The 23,149-nt window shown below is 37.1% G+C and overlaps 1 protein-coding gene across 2 annotated transcripts in view; it reads right to left on the bottom strand.

Annotated features, from left to right (window-relative positions):
• Nucleotides 1–23,149, bottom strand: part of Pgd (phosphogluconate dehydrogenase) — a 40,587-nt gene continuing 17,438 nt past the window's right edge. For both annotated transcript variants that reach the window (XM_089241523.1, XM_089241522.1), the window contains 11 exons: nucleotides 14,800–14,875; nucleotides 14,515–14,659; nucleotides 12,698–12,917; nucleotides 6,028–6,094; nucleotides 5,615–5,749; nucleotides 4,982–5,107; nucleotides 4,781–4,844; nucleotides 4,221–4,351; nucleotides 1,601–1,734; nucleotides 1,269–1,491; nucleotides 1–282 (listed from right to left, as the gene is read on the bottom strand). In XM_089241523.1, the coding sequence (XP_089097649.1) occupies nucleotides 163–282; nucleotides 1,269–1,491; nucleotides 1,601–1,734; nucleotides 4,221–4,351; nucleotides 4,781–4,844; nucleotides 4,982–5,107; nucleotides 5,615–5,749; nucleotides 6,028–6,094; nucleotides 12,698–12,917; nucleotides 14,515–14,659; nucleotides 14,800–14,875 (1,441 nt within the window). In that variant the 3' untranslated portion in view covers nucleotides 1–162. The remainder of the gene's footprint in view (nucleotides 283–1,268; nucleotides 1,492–1,600; nucleotides 1,735–4,220; nucleotides 4,352–4,780; nucleotides 4,845–4,981; nucleotides 5,108–5,614; nucleotides 5,750–6,027; nucleotides 6,095–12,697; nucleotides 12,918–14,514; nucleotides 14,660–14,799; nucleotides 14,876–23,149) is intronic.

Here is a 23,149-nt window from a genome sequence, read left to right as displayed (position 1 = left end):
TTTCTAGAAAACATGTTTATTAAACAATTTTTCTTCGTATGTGTATATATATTGTACCACAAAAAAATAAAATTGATATCATATAAAGCTTTGAAACATCAACATTTACATAAATTGAATTTTGCTCTCGAAAAAAGTTACACAAAATCAGCATCCACAACATCAAGCATTATAAGACGAAGATGAAACATTGCCACCATGACCAGTCCAATTAGTGTGTACGAACTCTCCTGGTTTGGACAACAGCTCGTAGGTGTGTGCACCGAAATAGTCACGTTGTGCCTGAAACAAAAATTAAAAAGAATGTTTTTCAACCGCAGCACCAGTGCTTTTTACAATACAAAATTCAAGAAGCGAAAATCAAGTTGATGTATCGACCATCTGTGGGCTCTTCTCGGTTTGTTTGACATTTGTCTGGTGTGGATTACTTTACTTGCAATGAAATATGTTCCATCACATTCTTACATATCTATAGGAAATTTCGAGCAAGTCACTCAAGGAAAATGCATTGCACATGGACGTAGACCAGTGATTCCCAACGTGGGCGTTAACGCCCCATTGGAGGCGATGGAATGTTCCAGGGGGTGGTAGAAGCTACGGGTATAACATAGGATCCTATGGATTAGATTGCGTTGGGAGAAAAAAAAAATTGGGAAGAAGGGAGCGATGGGACAAAAAGGTTGGGACACTATGATGTAGACAATCCTTAACAGCTTCATGGGCCTCGGCATAGAATCATGCACTGAGCTTACAAATCTAAGCACATTACAATTGATGTCAATTGCTGTGTAAAATATTATGCAACCCCTTTCCTTCATTCAGCAAAAGCACCTTGGGCCTATAATAAAATAATTATTAATGAAGGGCCTAATATTAAGATAATTAGGCCTAATTATCTTAATGAAAACAAAAATTATACACTCAACAGAATTTATTATTGTTTTATCCATTCGATTATTCTGTTGATATTATTTTATACCTTAAATACTTTGAGAGTTAAATGAATGATTATAGATTTTTAAATTTAACCCTTTAAGCATCACAGCAGAAATCAATATAAATCCCCTTCAATAACTTTTCTAATTATGGTTCTTTCCGATATTCAGCAGGTGCAAACTAAGGAGATATATGGAAAAGTGTTTCTTTGAGAAATCAGCTTTACAAAATACCTGGGCTTGTCAATAAAATAGGAGGATTTTAAGGAGGGGAGATATCTTGTCAATGCCACTTAAAGGGTCAAGGTAATAAAAAAGACATGAAACAATTACTTGAATAAGGTTCGCTGGAAGTTGTTCAGAACGAAATCCATCGTAAAATGCCAAAGCACTGCTGAAAGCAGGCGTCGGTATGCCCAAGGTGACCGCGGTGGCTACTGCATGCCTCCAAGACTCCTGGCAGTTATCGATTGCCTCGCAGAAAAACTGGTCCATGAGAAGGTTAGATAGATCTGGTCTCTTCTCATATGCAGATTTGATGTTGCCCAAGAAAACACTATGAATCAAAGGTGAAGTTAATGCATTTATAGTACATGAACTGGAGACAAAATAAATTAACCATTATGACCCTATAAAACTCAGAATTAGCTTTTTTATGTTTTTACCTGCGGATGATACATCCCCCTCTCCACATAAGAGCAATGCCACCGTAGTTCAAATTCCAATTGAACACCTTAGCTGCTTCTCGCAAAAGCATGAAGCCTTGAGCATAGGAAACAATTTTTGATGCATAGAGAGCCTGTTTCAGAAAACAATCAGTAATTAAATATATATTTATAATAAGTATGGTCACTCTCACGAAATTAGCCAAAAAATGAAAAAAAAGTTATAAAAAAATTTCTTAGGGAAACTTCTTTACCTGCTAATAAATTAAATATATTCAACAATGAAGTTTGCTAAAAATTCATAATGGAAAAAAATTAATTTAAATTTAACTATGTTAAGAGATTGACAAATTCGACGAGGCATTTCGCTTGTTTCAGCACTTTACTTGATATTTATGCTTGACAATCGCAACACGTCCTATCTATTTTGGTATTCCATTTTCAACTTGGACAAACACCGATACTCTGAACAATTTTTCCTTGCCAATTACATTTTTATTTCTGTTTCTCACCTTTTTCATCAAGTTCATGAAGGAACAATACAGATTTCTAATTCGTCTGTTTTGCTAGTGCATCATTACTGCACTTTCAAAACAAAGTCTTTAGATGAAACATTACTGTAGCTCGATGTTGCAGTGGTGAAATTGAAATTTAACACATGAAGGCAAATACAGAACACAGATACACAAACATATGTAGTGCTCTCCCACATCATGACGTTGTGGTGTCTCCCCAGCACATATAGCCTAATTTTTTTTTTCTTCTCTCCTCATCCTTCGAACTGCAAGGGAGGTACTGTAGTGCTCCCCACATGATGCTGTGGCGTCTCTCCCCAGCACATATAATTATTTTATTTCTCTTGGTGGCAACACCACAGGAATCTTGAGTTAAACCATCTAGCTCTATATATGTTTTGTTGTTCACATCGTCCCACACGCAGGACCATGCAGTATTTTTCTCTTCCAGAATTTTAATTTATATTATGTAAATATGTGTTGCAAATAAATCTATCAATTATAAATACATAAACGAAACCATCTCATGTGGAACAACTAAACATATATTACATTCGGATATTAACCAAAGGGATCATACGATGCGTCCAGGTTTCATTAATGGAAAATACTTAACAGACCAACCATATAAAACAGCACTCGTATCTTGACTTTTGTACAGAAAGATTAATATTCGCTATGTATGCACATTTAGAAATTAATGTAATTAGTTCCTGATCATAAATTGTTCATACTCATTTGAAATTTAAACTTGATCAGAAATTTGATCTTTGAAATTTAAACCTGAAAAGCACATGTGCTTTTCAGGAATAGTAGATGTCTCTGAACATATGGTAAAGTGAAAATAACTTGGTTATATATCTCCACAAAAAAGAAAAATAACCAGGAGAAGGGAATTCAGCAAAAACTCAATTTTTTTCTGAATATAATCCTAATTTGTCAATTAATTTGCAATTATAATTGACTTAAAAAGAGGTTCTAACATTCTCCTTAACCTTCTCAACACAAAATTTGATGATAGGTGTTGTAGGAGCTTAAATCAGTGTTTTCCAAATGTTTTCTTCTAAATTTTTGGGGAAATTTTTCATTTGGCTATTAAACAATTGATAAAATATATTTAAAAAATATGAAAAGTCTACATAGAATCCTAAAAATATATATTATTGAAAACAAAGAATATATTTTTGTTTTAAGATAGAAAGTTATCATTCTAAAATTCTGGGGACAGCCAAGAGACAGTGCAGTATTAATGCATGGGCCCACCCAGGCCCGGGGGCCTCAGGAAAATGTATGAGAAGTAGTTCAATTTTGAGAATTTCCCAGGGAGGGCATCAGAAAAATTACTTGGCCCAGGGGCCCCACGATGATCTTAAGATTGTCCTGCCAAGAGAAGGGAATTTCCTTAGCAGATGTAAATTTGTTCAAACTAATTTTAAAATTCTATTGATGAAAAAATTAAAAACAGTAGTTTCTGAAAAGTCTCACTCTATTACTACTTAACCATACATGCACCTTGTAGAAATTCCAAAGAGGAATGTGTAACGAATCAGCGCATGCCGGAATGTGTGGTCTTAACATATCTATGTTGTAGAGTTGCGCTTGTTATGTTTCGTGGTCATGCTGCCATCTGTCTTCCAGTTTCTGAAGTAAATATGGAAATGCTTGAATTTTTCATGTTATGCCAGTATCGTGTTGTAGGTCTGCATGCTCTCTGTGGAGACTTTTTTAAATGGGAGATTGGCTCGAATTCGCGCCTCAAAGCTGGAAAAGCACAGAAAACCAACTTTGGCCAACCACCACTGTATCGTCAACAGGGTTCAAACTTGGATAATCAAGATGAGAGTCCGGCACGATGCCCACATGACCGCACAGCAGGGACTTTTCAGAAACTGGAATACAAACACAATGTGACGAAAAAATTGTTCCATGCCAAAATATATTTAATGTAAATAGCTGGGGACATAATATTCAGGCCAATTTTGTGAGAATCACCCATACACACAATACATATCATGTACGTACATGATCATAGGGTAAAAAATGTACAAGATTAATAATACAGTTGTCATGCCTTTGCGATCGATATGGAAAAAAAATAATCTAACCTTTCTGACATGCTCTATGAACTCTTTCTTATTTCCTTGATACTTTGTTCCGGTGGGACCTTTCAAGAACTTACTGGCAGACACCCGTTCGTCTTTCAGGGATGACAAGCATCTTGCATAAACTGCTTCGCCTGTAAAGATGAAACCCCCAAATTTATTTTTAAAAATATGTATAGCACAAAATAATGACTTATGATGGAACCAGCCAAAAAAAAATTGAATGTAATATACACAGACAATAAAAACAGAACTTATTTTTAAGTACTCGGATATCTATAGCACATGGACATAAATACAATCAGACTAATACAATAAGCACATTTCTATGAAAACTGAATCGAAGAAGCTTTTCATCAGGGCAGTATAGTTAGATTCTGAACCGCACTTGATGTACTGACGTTAATACATCTAATTAGCTTACAATGGTAGCTTCCTCCGCTGGTAATAATAGATAATTATATGCTGGTAAAAACAGATAATTATACCCTGGTAAGTAATCCGAGGCGCTGTCCAAATTGTTTGATCACATTTATTTAAAAAAAATAACGAAATAAACAAACCTATTAATGTCAGAGGCATCCCATATTCCAGAGCAGATATAGCTGTCCACTTTCCGGTTCCTTTCTGCAAGGAGATAATTAATGGAATAATATGATTAATTCATCTCGGCTGAAAAATCATCTATACTATCTGGTAAAAAAGATTTAAAAATTATAACCACAAATCATGAACAGAATACAACATTAACGCATTCAACGTACTTGTCCAGCCGAATCCTTGATGAGTGTAACTAGAGGAGTGCTATCCTCAGTTTTGTATTTTAAGATATTCGCAGTTATTTCGATGAGGAATGAATCAAGTTCGCCTTTATTCCAATCAGAAAATATCTGAAAACCAGAATTAAAATATTTAATAAAGAAAATCGACCTTCAAAAAAATTAACACATTTGTACCAATGAATTAAAACCACAAAGCACATATTTAGACAACAATCGAGAAAAACAACTGTAAAAAAGGTGAACGTATCTGGGAAAATGAATTAAGAAAAACCTATGTATGTATTGTAAAAGGCAGCATATATAGTTATAAATACAATCATATCAAAGCAACTATACATATGGCCACAATATGCAACGTGATTCAGAAAAGATGGAAAAAACTTTGAGATGGTAGTACACACACACAAAGAATGCATAACCTAACATGAAACACAAATGCGATAGAGAATGAAATTTTAATATTTGCGGAGCGGCAGCTTCGAAACGAGCTAGCGTGTTTGCATTCCATGTTAGAGATCCATGTATTCTTTGATGACAATTGTTTGCCTTTATTGGTGTGCACCATCACCTCGTAAAGTGTTTCTCATCTTTTCTGAATCACCCTGCTATACATACTTCACTCATTTCATCATGTGATAATCTCAAGCCATCCTTAAGCAAATGATAGGCCTCGCAGATGAGTTGCATGTCTCCATACTCTATGCCATTATGCACCATTTTCACAAAATGACCAGATCCATCCTCTCCAACCTGAAAATAAAATTTTAGTGAGAAGATAGAACCTTCACACATAAATTTTAATTAGAAAGACAGGGCAATAACTTTCTAATTACAGATTTATTTATACTCTCGAAACTGGTACAGGGTAATTTTTAAATGCCTTTTGAGTATTTTTTAAATTGGTATCGTATCACTACGACAGGCAGTTAATGAGATAAAGGCTACATTAGCACTTACAGGACACCCTGTACAATCTATATTTAGTTCATTAGTTTTAGTGCTTAACACTATCAAAAAGAACGACATACCCAATCACAACATGGTTCTTTTTCTACTTTTGCGGCTATACTTTGAAATATAGGCTTGATGTGAGGCCTGAAAACATGATGTTATTAGCAAAACGGCAATGAATGCTGTGAAAACACAGTAAATGCATCATAGGAAATATGCATTTCCCTGTAAAATACGTAAATATTTTTAAAAATGATTAATTTAAGCAAATTTAAGCACATTTAAACAAACTTTTTGGATAATTTCAGCCTCATAATTAGATATTTAAAGGTGGTACAGTAAGAATATGCAAGTAATTGTTTGTAGGTATAATCACGATTTATTGTGGGATTTGGTTCCAAAAAACATTTGGCTAAATTGTCTCAAATTTTTAGAGATCCAAAATCTTCTATTTTTTCATATTCAAAATCTAGACTTCTTAGACACGAAAGACATTTACACCTTCAATCTAAAGTTTATACTTAAAAAAAAAATTAAACTCTTGTTAGATCATAAGTGGAGATAGACGTGGAAGTATGGGAAGGGACACGATGATGTCAATTCATATATGCACATATACATTAGATCAGTCGACTACACCCTTGAAGCTTGGGGGGGCATAGCACCCCTGTATCGTCTCGTTTCCCACTTGTTCGATTTGGATAGGTATGGGGTAAATATCTTTTGATGAAAAAAACCTTGAATTCTGAAGAAACTTTGTTCCAGAAAAATCATAGGCATGTTCATGCTAACATTAAGTTGTTCAAATTCAAATAAAAAAGTTGAAGTTTTTCCTATGCATATGAATGTATTGAGTTCTGCAAGCCTCTGATATTGTGAGTTGTGGGACTGTTTCTCCTTCTATCTTGTGCACTTGCATCCTCTCCTTAGATCGAGATCATTGTGACTCACCCAAAAAAATGCTCGCATTTGAATGAGATGCAAGCACAGAGCTGTAATTAGATGCTTGGTCAGCCAGGACAAGCATGCATTTTGTGACCCCCAGTAATGTTGAAGGAGAGGTTAAAGGGTGAATTTTGCACCCCACCCAATCTGTCGGCGACAGACCAGCAGGCAGGTCTGCTCCTCCCTAGTTGCTGTCATGCTTGAGAGGACCTGTGCGCTAATTTAAGAATTATATTAATTTTTTGCTTCTCATTTATCAGTCTTTCATTAAAAAGACTCAGAAAAGTTATATATAGCAGCTAAAATACGTATCACTTCAAAAGTTTACACATTACAGTTGCGCCTCATTAACACAAAATTGAGGGAATTGAGATAGTTTTTTTCCCCAGCCCAAAGATATCAAGGAAACATATTTCCCGAATATTATGCCGAGATGAACTCTGATCGAAAAGTCATCTGGAGATGTAAAAGTAAGAATGTTACCATCTACACCAGTGGAAACATGACCATCTTGTCCAGTTTACAGGGGTCAGCACGGATCATGGCCTCAAAATTAGTGAAAACAGTGACCAAAATGTTTGAAAAAGTGACCAAATAGTGACCGAAATGTTTAAAAGTGACCAAATAGTGACCAAAATATTTTTAGAGAGAGAGACCAAATGGACAATGAATTTTTATTACCAAATTGAATGAATTGAAATTGAATTTAGTTTTAACTTTGCATTTCAATAGAACTCATTGAAATTGCTTTTTTTACATAATAGATAGAAATAATTAAATCAAACTCAAACGCATTCTGCTAACCAGAAAAGTTTTGAATAACTTATCAAATTTATCAACAACTATGTGTGAGAGAATAACTACATTACATCCTTTTTAAGTAACAGCAGCAATGCCTTCCCCCATGTTGCTTTCCACAACCCATCTTAAAATCAATTTAAGCAGGAAAAACTTCAAAGCGGGAAAAATTTTTCCCTTTCAAAGAAGGGAAAAAAATGAAATAACAAAATTTGATGAGAGAATTTTTCCCATCTACATTCCAGTGGATTTTTCATTCATATTATGCTATGAATACAGTATACAAAATGTACTCAAACGTTTTTTAACTAGTACAAATTTGATTTACATACCTAGGTTTGTATAATATGTTCCAACAAATTTTAAGAAATTTACTTAATGATTAAAAACCATAAAATTAAATTTTTAACATTTTAAATTATTAAATTAAAAAATTACTTAAATTACTGAATTATAAATTATGTAAATTATTAAATTGAATAAAATATTTAAATTATTAAATTGAATAAAGTATTCAAATTATTAAATTAACTAAATTATTTTAATTATTATATGTTGAGGGAGGGGCAATCCTCCACCCCCCCCCCCCAGCGTCAATGGCAGAGCCTACTGATGTATACATAGAAGCAACGTAAGATCTTCGGGTCCCCCCCCCCCGAAAGGGGGAGGTCCAGGGCATCTCCGGCAAAACCAATATTTATTGATACGTCAAAGATATATATGATGTATATCAATTGCCATCGTGCCACACCCCTAAGACCTTAAAGTATCTCCACCTATGGCTGGACTGAGAAAAGTGGGCGAGTACTATTTTACAGGCGGGGCACTAAAATAATACTGTCCTTGGGTGAGGGAGAAAATAAACCAGTTTTGAAATTGTTTGCTTTTCGAGAGAAAAATTTGTAAAAATATATATTTTCCCTTTTTTTACACACAACATACACCCGTGCGAAAAAAACACACATTTACTCCTTTACCCAGAAACACAGGGGTGGGAAGTGACAAAGTCCATTTCGGAGCAGCTTTGAAGCAGCAAAATTCAGGATTCGGAGCAGCAAATTCAGGATTTGGAACAGCAAAATATAGGATTCGGATCAGTTTTGGAGCAGCAAAATATAGGATTTGGAGCAGATATTTATTGGAGCAGGGAAATTAACGAGAATATTTTCGTTAACCCTCATCCCTTTTCAAAATAAAACTGCACTTTCTTTTGTTATCAAAAATCTTTTCATCAGCTTGTTTTTTGTTTTTGGTGTTTCAGGCTTTTGACACCTTGTTTGAAAGAGAGGCTGTCATAAAATTTTTCACACCAGTCTATTTAAGATGATTTTTGCTTACTGTGGGCACTATTTGCTGTCTTGAACAGCAGCACTTCAAATGAGCAAAAAATTTTCTATAAGTTTTTTATACTCGGAAAGAAATTGTTGCAAAATGGGGGAGAATTTCGGAAGAATCAACACGACGTTTGGCGATTAAATACGCATTATTTGGCGAGATTAGCGATCTGACACTCGTTATTCGGCAAAGTTTCTAAATTAACATTCGTAATTCAGCGAAAACACACTTTTTACTTCCGGGATGGAAATTTTTTTCACGAAACATCTGGATTTGACGCAATGACGATCGACTGCAGTAATTTCTGCTGCTTCCAGTGGCGACTTTTTTTAAACGGCAACTGACTCGCATTTGCACTTTAAAGCTGAAAGACCATTGCAAATTATCTTCAGTTGCACAATCGGGGTTTCACGATGGAAAGGCCGACAGTTTAAATAAGGCGTACAGTGGAATATATATATAAAACACGCTCTTAGAAAGAATCGTTTCACGGTAAGCAGGAGCAAAAAATTTTTGGCGTCCTTTAAGAAATTCTGGACATACGAAGCAAAATTAGCTATTTGGCGCAGAAAAATACGAAAACACTATTGGAGCAGGATGGCGCAAGATGTTAATTTTGGCGCAGTGTTCCTACCCCTGGAAACAATATAATTTTGGCTATTTGATCATTTTTGTCGCACCACGGTCATTTTCTGCACACGAGGGCTAATTAGATCGGGGCCTACAATTTATTGCCGATTCCGAACGGCAGGCTTGTTTTTTATACTCACCGAGAGGTTGGTGCGCTAACCCCTCGATGGGGGACTCTCATGCGGTCATGTCGCCGTTTTTTGTTGTACCCGTGTCAGAAAGTTTTCTGACAAGGACGAACCGGGTATCGAACTCGCGACACCTCTAAACATCCTTTGGTACTTTAGACGAGCATCTTATCGACCGGGCTACCGCGCCCCATATAATTTTGGCCTTCCCCCCGTAATTTTTAACAGAAAAAGAGACTCAGCGGCCTTCCCCGGTAAATTTCCCATGAACCTTGTAAGCACCAACGTGGCGACTTTTTTTCGCGCCAAGGAATCGCCGTTTTGCGGTAGTCAATTCAAGATGGCTGACAAAGGGCACATAAAAAATTACAAAAAAATATATAATTTATAATATGAATTAACCTAATATGCGGCAATATGCGAAAATCGATAGAAATATATCGGGAAATACGGAAAATTAGGATGAAATGAACAGAAAAATCGAATCAACAACATACGGGGTTTATAAATGCGGTTGATACAGAGTTTATGGATGCTGCTGTCAGGGCTACCTATTTTAGCGCGAAAACAAGTCGCCACGTTAGCGCTGACTCCTCCCGTAACTTTCAACGAACAAAAATAGTGAATTCGTCCCCATCCGGGACACCCGATTTACCATGGCCGTAATACAATTGTTTTTTCTGGAGGGGAAACGTAATTTTACTGCCCCTTGACTGTGAAATTCGATAATTTTGCAAAGGAATTTTTATTGCCTTTTCTTAAATATGCCATTCCATCAAAAACGCCGTCCAAGGCATTGTCCCCCCCCCCCCCGCGCTTTTGGATCTGATCACGGTATGTAGCAATCCGGGTCGCAAGTACGAACGAAAATTTACTATCGCTTGGGGCCGGTATCCACTCTTTTTAACAGAAAATGAGTAAACTCGGCACCTTTCCTCGTTCAACACCCGTGGAACCAGACCCCCGCCCTCTCCTATTGCGGTCATAACAGACTCGAGACAAACGTTTTAATAACTTCCGAGGTCTAAAAATAAGATTTTTTTACACATCAAGAATGGCGCGCAAGATGTCGATATTTCTTGGGGGGGCAGAGCGTACCGACTGAGCTGAAGAAAAACAATGATCAGAAGTTCATTTTGAACTCTTTTTCCATAAAAGTTGCAAAAACAAAAAACAAGATCATTTTCGTTCATCAAAAATACGGCCGGCAATCAAAAGAGAGAAACAAATCGAATCCCGACATACATCCATGGGGAAAAAACAGACATCTCACCTATAGAGAAAAAACCAGTCTATATATCCGTGCTCCCGTGAGGGTACGCCGTCGCCGATTTGCATACAGCGTCGGAACAACCGGTTCCCGCACGTGCATGGAGAGAAAAAAAAGGAAAACAATCCAACAATATTAAGTCAACAATCAGTATCGTGAAGATGCTCTAAATTAAGTTACGGCCCGGGCATAAAAAAAAAATTAATATTAGGCCCTTTAAATTAGGAAAAAAATGTGAAGTAGGGGCCAAAGGCGCGCTCGGTGTGCCCATCGTTAAATCCGCCTTCAGTTACCGCTCGCATGCACGTTAACTGAGTTTTTATCAGCCTGATGACAAATTTTCATCTGATTTGGAAACCCTTGTGTTAAACTAAATGTTGAATTGCAGGATTCTGTGATCTTTTCATAAATAGTTCTCCTTTCGATCAAATTTGGGGGTACGGTTTCGTGCTGAGATTTAAATCCAGTTAGAAAAATAGTACGAATTTTATTTGTCGATAGATCGCGATTTTCAATCGGATGATTTTTTTTTTATTGTAAGTAAATTCAAAATACATGCGAGCTTCTTTAACCTTGGCCAGCTACAAGAATATTCTCCAAAGCGTATTAATAATACGCTTAATACGTATTAATAATACGCTTAATACGTATTAATAATACGCTTAATACGTATTAATAATACGCTTAATACGTATTAATAATACGCTTAATACGTATTAATAATACGCGTCTTTAATACGCGCTTTGGTATTCTCCCGCTGCGCGTAAGTTAGTTTCTGCACGGGCTCTCTAATCGTCATTTCAAATAACATTTAAAAAAATTAACAAAAATAACGATAGAACAAACAACAAATGTAACTTGCTCGATGCTCAGAGAAAGGAATTTGGCCCTTAGGACTAAAACTTTTTAAAACAAATAAAATAAAGGATCAATTTTAAAATAAGATGAAAATGAAAGAACGAGTGAGCACGTGGGGAAATAAGAAAGAATGGTAGTATAGGGGGGAAAAATTATTTGTTGTAAGTACGCCTTTTATGCTAGTTTTTTTTCCGACCGGCTTTTCCATAAAATGACGATTCTTTAACTAAGGAGCTTACTTTTTCCAAGCGCCTTGAAATCAAGTTATGCTGACGTCACACGGTATGCTCCCGGGAAGATAAGATGCCTTCGATCGTAGTTCAATGAAGGGAGGGAGAAAATTAGCGATATTGAACAGGTAAAGTTCCTTCTTGAAGAAAAGAAAAACACTGACAGCAGAAAAGCGCGCGAGACCGAGGTTTTTTTGCAAAAAAAGTGGAAAAAGTGACCTGGGCCTGAAAATACGTAATAAAAGTGACCAGTTTCTAAAAAAGTGACTTTTAGTGAAAAAAGTGACCCGTGCCGAGCCCTGAGTTTACAAGGCGGCCTGGTTCGAGTAACACTGGAGATGACATGTTTCTTTCCAAGTTCACCATGGCATAATATCCAAAAAATATGTTTCCTTAATTAAGGGAATTATTTCATGTCAGCCAAATTTCATATCATATGATAGAATCGACGAGACCAAATACATGTTTCACTTGAAGCCTTATCTATTTCATGCTAACAAAAATGTTTTTATGTTTGTATATGTTTTGATAGAAAATCAATTTTTATGTTACCAGGCTTCTGGTGCACCACCAGGCATCAGAGAAGGTCCGTATCGAGCACCTTCCTCTCCACCACTGACACCGGAGCCAACGAAAAGTAAGTTGTTCTCTTTCAGGTACTTGCATCTGCGCTGGGTATCATTGTATTCAGAGTTACCGCCATCTATTATAATGTCACCTGGCTCTAGTAAAGGCACCAGCTTTTTAATGAAGTCATCTACGGCATCTCCAGCTGCAAAACATGGAAGTAATATGTACCATTCAAAATTAAATTTCTTTCAAACCTTGTCATCTAACTTTATCAATAAAAAAATGATGAGATTACCAGACTTGTGCATTCTATATGAAAATGAGTTCCTGAGAAGTACAGCATGTTAATAGACAACAAAGAAATGTGTTTCATTTCACAATAGTGAAACCTTGTGATATAACGATTCTCTGCAGACCAAGAAAAGTTGTAGAGGGATTACTGTTATATTGAGAGCTAACATTATCATCAGGCGCAATAAAATTTATGCTTTTATTGCAGTCTCTTCTGAATTGGCGTTGTTTGGTACCACAATAAAATAAATGTATAAGTATTTATTTGCAGCAAAAAAAAATAGTTGATAAATAAAATTCAGTTAAGAAAACAGATATTTTCTGGATTTTTTTGTCAAGGTGAACTCGGAAAGAAAAGTCATCTGGTCTCCGCTGGAACTCTAACCCAGGCCCTCTTGCATATCGGGCAAGCATGCTACCATCTACACCACTGGAGACATGGCCCTACCTCCTTATTTAAAGCACTGTGGAGTGAGACACTGAGGTAGAAGCATTAGTAGCCTTTACTAACTTAAGCAAATGGCCCCCAGGTGGGACAGTAGAGATAGACTGCTTTTTCTCAGCCCAACATATCAAGGAAAGATATTTTCTGGATTTTTTATTGAAATGAACTCAGAAAGAATGCATCATGCCACAGTGCATTAAATAAGGCAGGCAGGGTTGTGTCTTTCATGGTGTAGATCATAGTTTCCAAAAATTTTTTCTCCCATTGCTCTCCAACGCAATCTAACCCATAGGATCCTATGTTATACTCGTAGCTTCTACCACCCCCTGGAGCGTTACCGGCCACGTTGGGAATCACTGGTGTAGATGGTGAAATACTTACCCAGTTTGCAAGAGGGGCTTGGGTTTGCATCCTCGAAGAGACCAGATGACTTTTCTTTCAGAGTTCACCTCAGCAAAAAGTCCAGAAAATATGTTTCCTTGATATGTTGGTTGAGAAAAAACTGTTTATCTCTAAAATTCAATTCGTTGTTTTCCCCATGAGAAGTAATTTTCTGCAGAGCACTTTTGTACTACACAGAAAGTAGCTTCACGAAAACTTCATTAACACTTTCTAAGGGTGGATAGCGCAAAATACAGATGTCATCAAAAACCCTCAGAAGAGTAACCACTGGTGGGGAATTTAGAAATGTGTTGAGGGTGATTTTAAGTGAAATATAAAAAAAATATTGACAGTGATTTCAAAATGTATCCTCAATGTCATCATAATTGTAGTAAAGGATATCAATGTATCGAGAGAAGTTTAACATTAGAACTATAAGCAATGCCATTTTTGAAAATATCATTGTACATTTAGATGGATTTATCGTTATATCGAATATCATGATGAGTTTTCTCTGTATTTATAATATCCAGGTTGACTCTGCGTTTTGCTGTAGTGTAAAACCTACATCACAATTCCCAGCTGCAAAATTAACTGCATGAAATGATGAATTTTCAATAAATAACTCTTTTGACACAAAAATATAAATAATTATTCTCAATAAAGTACAATACTAATTTACCTTTGACCAAAAGCATCACTCTACGAGGTTTCTTCAACTTTGCGACCATTTCTTCCAGTGACTTTGCACCAATCACTTTTGTTCCTTTTGCTTCATTAGCGAGAAACTTTTCCACCTTATCCACAGTACGATTGTATGCACATACCTAAATAATCAAAAGGAGAAATTAACACGTGTTAGACATAATGAAATTTGACAATAACCATTTGTCACAATAGCAAAAAGGAGGGGGAGCTGAATTACTGAAAAAAGAAAAATGATATATGTAACAAATGATTCACTTACGACAAATCCATGATCGTTCATGTTGAGGATCAAGTTCTGCCCCATAACAGCCAACCCTATCAGGGCAATATCTGCTCTGCAAAATAATATTAAAGTTTTATAAAACATGGAGAAACAAGATTTTAGTTAATTCAATAAGCTAACTAAAATGGTATAGAATTTAATTTAAAATTTTTTTGTAAATTTTCCGTAAATTAAGCAATTAGTGTTGCTCAAGTAATAGAATACATATCCCCCTTTTTTATAATAGACGTAAAATGTGCAAATTTTTGCTTTTTAGGTTCATAACTTGGTTGGATAACTTGTTTTGCCAGAAATGTTAATGTGCATCACCTATTGAAAAACATGTTACAAAATATTTTAGGAAAATTATAATATAAGTAGAGCAAACAATTCCCAATTTTCTGAAATTTGCACATTCATGTTTCTGGCATGGGGGGGGGGGGGGAGAGGCGATATATTCCGCGCTAACTTAGGTTCTAACATCCATGAAGGCCAACACTGTATATAATTCTAAATAAATTTAAGAAAAAATTTTAGTGTTTCTCATCATATTTGTGTGATCAATTTCCGTAATATAATCATTTTAAAAATTTAAAAAAGGTCTTATCTCTGCACACCCACCCCTGCAGGATAGCCTTACCTGATACTGCCCATAGTGGAAAACCCTATTCTCGCTACACAAATGCAAAAAAAAAAACATCTTTACTCATTTTACTGCTAAATACAGTTTATCTCAGATCAGTTGTTCTCAAACTTTTGCCATGACAACATTTGTCAGTGGCTTCCTGGAATAGTCTAAAAAAAGCATTTCAAAGGACTGAATAGGCAATCATTGTCAACAACTGTCAAGGGCGTGGGTTGGCGACTCCATTAGGAGCTGCGACACACATTGGAAAGCACTCAGATTAATTATGAAATTTTATCTCCAATTTTTTTTGAGAACCAATGAATTACAGCAGTGTTTTCCAGCCTGTGCTCTGCAGACCCCCCCCCCTCCGGGGGATATTCATGAGTACTTTGTAGAGGGTCCGCGTAATCATTTTCATTTACTATTATTGCATTAATGTTGCATTTTGTGCTGTGAAATTTTAATTTATTCAATTTTTCATAACATACTAATATTACAAAAAAATAAATTTTGGATTTTATGGGGGGGGGGGAATTGATCTCTGACGCTATGGGCGTTCGAGGTGCATGGTTCCGCCATATCAAAAAGGTTGGGAACCATTCATAGGAGTACGCAGAATTTTCTCGGGGGAGGGGGGGGTTTACGACTTTTCCTGAAAAATAACACTATAATCTCGACGCTTTACGCACGCCAATGACTGCATTAAAGTATCTCTGAACAAGGAGTTGCACAAAAACGGCTTTTCTCATCAGTAGCAATATTCTTGTAATGCACTCTACTATATCAATCCCGGAAAGTAGAAGTAAATTCTCTTTATCTACCGTAACGATCCGTCAAATGTTGCTTCCGCTAGGGAAAGGAAATCAGAAAGAGAAATGAAGACCCGTTTCTATACCTCCGATAACAACGGATAACTGTCCTAGAGAAAAATTCTCGTTCGCGCACAATCGAATACGGGACAAGTTCAAAGGTCTCGAAAAACGCGATGAATGAATAAGTAGACGATTATAAATCGTCCAACAGGAAACTAGTTTACCTCATAATGCTCGAGATCATTCGAATCATCCCTTTTACATCACTGGTTGTAATGTATTCCATATTCCGCTGGTACAGTTCTTGGTTCTCGTTCCAGAAACACTATTGCCAAGTTTACTGAACTCGCCCTTGTTATTCATGACCTATAACTAGGGCGACTGACAGGGGGGTTTCCGGAAATGCATTGGACCTGGTGCTCGGCTTGAGCTTCGAGTGGGAAATTTAGATCGCTGGATTAATTCTTATGGTCTCTAAATACCCATACATGCCCCCCCCCCATCCAGCAGCGGGGGGGCCCCAGACTGACCTTTGGCGGGCCCTTCCATAGTAAATTTAGTGTAAAAACAAAAATTAATAAGAATTGCCCCGAGCTGGAGCCTTGTGGAGAACATGCACCCGTAGTAGGCTCTGACGCCACATACAATCGATCCAAAGTTGAATTCGTTTTCAGTGCTTTTTATCCATGTTGGTATCAGTAAAAAGTTTTAGCCTCATTAAACCAAATAATTGCCAGGAATAGAACAAAGAGGGTTTTGCTTATGGAAGAGGTGAGCAGTCCTGAAAACTATTTTTATATGTAGGCCTACTGCTCAACAGAAATCCTATGATAACCCTCTCTGACAAGAACCTTCCAACACTCCCTCTTTGACATACGTAACGAATCAGACTAAATGCAACAGGTCTTTTTCACGAAGTTATCACGCTCTATACGGAACTGAAGAGAAATCAGCTGATCATACATTTCACGAGCTTCTATCAGAAACGTGATCAAGGCGGTGAATTCGGAAGTTATACTCTTATCATACAAAATTGTTGATCTTGTCATTTTCTATATTTTAAAGGAGATACGAGTCACGTGTTAGAGCATGCCAAGTAAAATAGCATGTCTCTCACTGACGTAACATTACGGGAAAAAAGAATAACAGTTTATATTGTATTCTCTTATCTAAAAGATAACCCAGCAGGGAAGAAGCCTTGCAAGAAGAAAGAACATGTTGCAACATATCAGAAATTAGAAAATTTCCAAACAGACAAGTCAAGGCCGCAGACGGCCGGATGATAATGAACCGGCAAACAAAATGGCCTTTCTTATTATATGTTATTACAGGCACTTATTGCGGAAACTTAAAATCGTGGGCCATTCATATAGCCATCCAATGGAGAAACCAGTTCCGTGAACACTGAGACATTCTTCCAGAGGTATAAGTAGCTTTTTGGAGGAAGCTTTGAGAAATAACAACCTAATTTCGAATATAATGCTGCTGCTTCATTATGTTTCGAAAGTGCTCCCCCCTCAATGCAAGCAGATTAATTCCAACACTATCCGGCCACGATATTCATTTCTTATCAAATATCCTTCACGAACACATCACACACCTTAATTTCACACCTATGCAGTTATAACGACAAACTCAGTTATAATGACATCGAAGATCGTGCGAAATTTTGTCGTTATAACGCAGTCGTCGTCAGGGCCGAAACTAGATGTTTGGTCACCCGGGGCAAGTGTGCATTGTGGCGACCCCTTGTAATGTTGAAAGAGAAATTTGAGAATAAAATTTGCGCCCCCTCTGGTCCGGGGCACGAGACCCGCCTGCCCCCAGTTGTGGCCATGGTCGTCGTTACAACTGAGGCTCACGTTTATTTAATCTCGCGATCTTATTTAATTAAAAAAAAAATACATAATCAGATGCAATCAAATACTGTGCATAAAGTTATTTCATTATTATTACGCTGACCATAACTGACCTATGGAATTGCAATTATAAATACAAGACAACCAATTCTTGCTAGAAATATTGTCAATTGTAGAGAAATCACCAAATATTGCTTATAAACAACCCTTGGTGATAAATCAGTGACACAGAAAATCTGCAGTGATTTCAAATAAGTTGCACGGGGAGAAAAATTGAGCATGAAAACTATTATGAAAGATGAATGTTTTTAGTCAAATTTATATGATATTTATATTTATGATATGTAAATTATGCAAATCATCTTTCATTCAAGTAAAAATCAAGAATTAAAGCTGAAAAAATGAAGAAAATGGGGGGCATTTTTATAAGCTAAGTCAGGAAGGACAAAATTACGGGAGAATACAATACTCCGTGTATGGTCATTACCCCCCCCCCCCCACCCCCCAAGAGATCCTGTATCTAGGAGGTAATGGTATAGCTCACAGGTGCCGACATGAAGAAAATATTGGAGGGGGCTGAAAGTTGTGGGGCTGAAAGAGTGCGTACGCAGGAGGAAGGTGCATTGCATTGTTTTTTCAGAAGTTATTGTGGGGACTCGGCTCCCTTACAAAATTTATTGGGGGGCTCAAATGGCTTCAGCCCCTTAGGTTCCGGTGCCTACGGTATGTCATAAATGAGGAACAAGTCGGTAGGAGCATCAAACAATTAATCTTTTTTTCAACACTAGGCACTAACAGAGCAATAGACAAGCGTTACCTTAAGGTAATGAGCTCCAATTCCCGAAATTTCTTGTAAGTAAAAAAAACTAAAGCAAGGACAACAAAAAATGCGTCGCTATATCCGAGTTTATCGCTGCGATTTCATCGACGTTATAAACAAAGTTCCTTGACATAATTCTCAGTGGGAATCAGCCATACAGTCACGAATTGACATGGCAAAAATGTTACAATCTAGTTTTACCGCATGTGTCTGCAGCTGACGAGCAAGATTCGAATTTTTTTCATCACCACATGGACTCGGCTCACATAAATGTCATGACCAAACGGCCATGTGAAAAATTCCAGCCTAAGGGTCCCCCACTATAAGAATGTGAAAAACCGGAAATCACAGCCGAATTTAGATAAGAATACAACTGCACTGGCTGTCCGTTAAGCAGAATAATGATTAATAATAATTACATTGACTGTATTTTGACTTATGTATATCCTATTGATCCCGACTTTGACAGCTGTAACTCCCCCAAGCGAAATTTGCTTGCCCCAGCTTGAAATTCTATCAATTTATAGACACGTCATAACAAATCTCATCATACAATATCGGCCCGTTTATGGTTATTAATAAACACACAAATATTGCAGAGGGCTGTAAAATGCTTAAGGTTGGCCATGCCCAGAGTAATTTTACAAAATTAAGGGCGAAGGGGAAATACGAAGTATACCCCCAGGTCGCTTACAGTTGGCTGATACGTAGATGAATTTAGGAAAAAAGAAAATTCGACTACCCTTGCGGGGAATCGAGAACCTACGTTCCCTCATTTGCCGGGTGAGGGACCTGGACTACAAAGGCAACGAATCTTCCCAATCAAGCAATTGTGAGCTTTGGCTTGAGTTAGATCCGACCGTACATGTACGGTCCCGTTCAGTGCACATGAGCTTCAGTGCATAAGAAAAGATTGAGATTCGTTGCCTTTGTAATCTAGTGGTCCAGGGCATTTACCCGACAAGTGAGGGTTCGATTTCCCGCAAGAGCAGTCGAATTTTCTTTCTTTCCTAAATTCATCTCTTCGCATCAGCCAGCTGTTAAAAGCATCCGTACGGATAGCGACATCCTTGGAGAAGGGTAAACCATGTGAACTCTACCGGAATCATAGGTACGTTATGTTACTGACACAGCAACCGTCTCATATTATATCCGAACGTCAGCAATTGCACCAATGCCTTATGACAGGCATTTCATGAGCCAGAAATTTCGTTCGGAGGGGGCGCCACTTTCATTTCGGGGGGGAGAGACCAAAGTGATAGAATAGATTTGGCCCTCTTTTTCCGGTCATTTTCTCGCATTTCGGGTGGGGACCAGACTTCCCCCCTCCTCCTCCCACCTGGCCTTATGATTATGACAAAGCAATTTTATGCACGCAAGACAACGATGCAAAGACCTCTCTTTAACGTGAAAACAAGAGCCAGTGCTAAAAACAGAAATTTGAATCTAGAACTGTTAAGTCAGAAGTTAGTATGTTAATTCAGAGGTGATACCATGCATTATGTCACCATGAATTAGAAGCAGCAACGCCATGAAAATACAGGATGAAGAAAACGTAAAGAACAGCAATTATGTAAGAAAGGAATCTTAGAGATAACAGGTACTCTTGCAGTCTACAACTTCGTGCACATAATATAGCTTGACAGTTTTGCGATATCCATCAATCAATCTCTACTACTGTACAAATTACAAAATTTAATTCTTATATAGGCTTCACGAGATATAGGGCCTTGAATACCAAGCTTCGCGCACACACACACACACACGATCATAACGATTCACACGCAAAATGGTAAGAAATTTAATTATTTCGATTAGCATTCGCATATTGATGGTCCCGATAAGAAAAATGCTCGAATACACATAGCTATGACAAAAGTGGAGGCCGAAATCGTGACTCAGGAGTTAAAGACAAGCATTTAATTTCGAGTGGATTCATTAAATCAAAAATGAAGCTCATCGTGTTGTTTTCAGACCAGACACGGAAAGATTTACGACTACGTTCGACAGGTGCCGTGGACATGTTCTGGAAGTTAATGAAGTTATCTTCAGAGAAGGAAAAACAAAACATTAGTCTATGAGGGGGTCACTTCAATTTCATAAATAAGCTGTTACCAGTATCTACGTTAATCGGTTCACAACGTAAGATCGCATTTTGTTTTAGAGTCCGTGGACAAGGGTGGTTTGTGAGATATGATAAAAAAAAAGTAACTCATTGTTTTTACATTTTGAACTGAAACGTTACTCAGTGAAGGAATCCGTGGATAGATCACAAAAAGTTAAGAACCCCCCCCCCCCCGCCCCACCCCTCGCGTTAGGGATTATGAATAAACTCAATATAAATAAAATACAAGTCACACAAACTCGGACTTGATGAGATAAGAGTGCAGACGCAAAATATTAAGAGCCTTGAAACGATATTAAAATAAATTGACTATACGTACGAAAAACGTATTACGTGCCAATTTTTAAAATTCTATTGATTTATAGTTAAAGAAAGTCTTAATTAGCAAATGCATAAAGATAAGCCCCTTCTGTACCAGGATTTTCAACGTCACCTTTCAGCATGATCCTTAATTAATTGGCAGGACATGGTCCTTAAAAAAAGTCTGGATTTTCAAATGCAAAAAAAAATTCTGAAGAGGTCTTATTCCCAGACAGAAGCGTATTTATGGTTTTTCCGTTTTTCTTCCATTCTTGCCCGATTTGCTTGACCAAATAAAACTATTTGGTACTCATTATTCAAATTTGCTACCCTAGGATATAGCCCTGACCCCCGCTTCCTGTAAATACACCTGTATCTAAGTCAATCTTTTGGTCACTCGCATGCCTGCACACTTTCTTTATCATTCGTTTGCTCACTCACTCGCCTGATGCTTCGCTTTCTAGGTCACCTTTTTGATCATTCGTGTGCTTGTACACACTAAATCACTCTTTTGATAACTCCCCGACCTGGTTCTTCACTCTCTAACATGACTCACTGACATGATTCTCCGCTGTGTGTTTTACTCTTCAGGCTATATGCTTGCACACTTACTTGGTCGCTTACCTACTGGTTTCCTAAGCCCTTCCCATGCTTAAACACTATGCTTTTTTTGGTCACTGACATGCTTGCAAACTATTTCGATCGTATCGTCACTCACAGACCTATAGTCCGTTTCAGGTTAACTTTGCAGTGCAGAGAAAGGTAGAGAGTGTATTCCTTCGCCACAAAATATAGTTCCCATATATCGGATGCTTACGATGATCATTTATGCAGAATATTTCAATTTTTTGAATGATTGAAGAAAATACTGAAAAAATATTGTTCTGAATCGATCTTTATTCGTTTAAGAATTTTAAATTAGAAAAAAAAATGGTCACCATTATACGTGAAAAGATTTTTCTCAGTGAGAATAAGCTATACCTTACCGCGACCGCGCATCGATACATTGGTTGAAAGGCTTTCGTTGTCATAGCAACGTGTGATGCGGTTCCCTCGTAGCTTCCCTTCCACTGCAAAGTTAACCTGAAACGAACTATAGTTCCTAAGCAGAGGCGTATTTATGGCTTTACCGTCTGTGGGCAATAGGAATTTTACACCCTTTTCAAATGTTATTATAATTATATTTTATTAAAATTATAATTTATTTATTATAATTATTCTACTACTTGACCACTAAAGAATTTGAAATTCCTCAAATTTGCCGACCTGAGCTATAGCCTGAGTAAATACCACTCTGTCCCCAGGTCTCTAGCAGAGAGCATTAACATCTTACCTCTTGCGAGGGCCATGCATACACACGGGCAGATTTCAAGATGAGCAAGGGAGGCATTTGCCCAGAACAAGGGTCTTCAATGTACGGCCCTCGGAGCTTTCGGCCGTGGAACGCCGACTATTTTTAGAAAATGGCTAAAAACACTGAAGACACGATTAAGAAAAAATAGTTTGATTATACCATCAGGCCAGTGAGAGACGGAACCTGAGGCCCAAACAGGTTTTGTTTTTGGGGGGGGGGGGGAGATTCGGCATCTAAAAAGGCATATCTACGTGCAGAATTCATATAAATTCTGGAAAATACCTTCATGAAAAAATAATTTCAGAGCTTTTGAAGCAAATAATTTCAGAAAGTTCGAGCAAATAATTTCTAGAAGTTTTTAAATTATTTCGTAACTGCATTTAGTAAAATTTGGTAACTGCATTTAGTAAAATTTTGTAATTAATAAAACTTTCTAATTTATAGAAGAA

The sequence above is a fragment of the Pholcus phalangioides genome, unplaced genomic scaffold (genome assembly GCF_987345545.1).
Source record: "Pholcus phalangioides strain wild (caught in Gottingen) unplaced genomic scaffold, Ppha-v1.0 ptg000014l_1, whole genome shotgun sequence".
In the NCBI taxonomy this organism is placed as follows: Eukaryota; Metazoa; Arthropoda; class Arachnida; order Araneae; family Pholcidae; genus Pholcus; species Pholcus phalangioides.
Note: the sequence above shows the minus strand (reverse complement) of the source record. Positions and strands in the feature narration are given on the sequence as shown.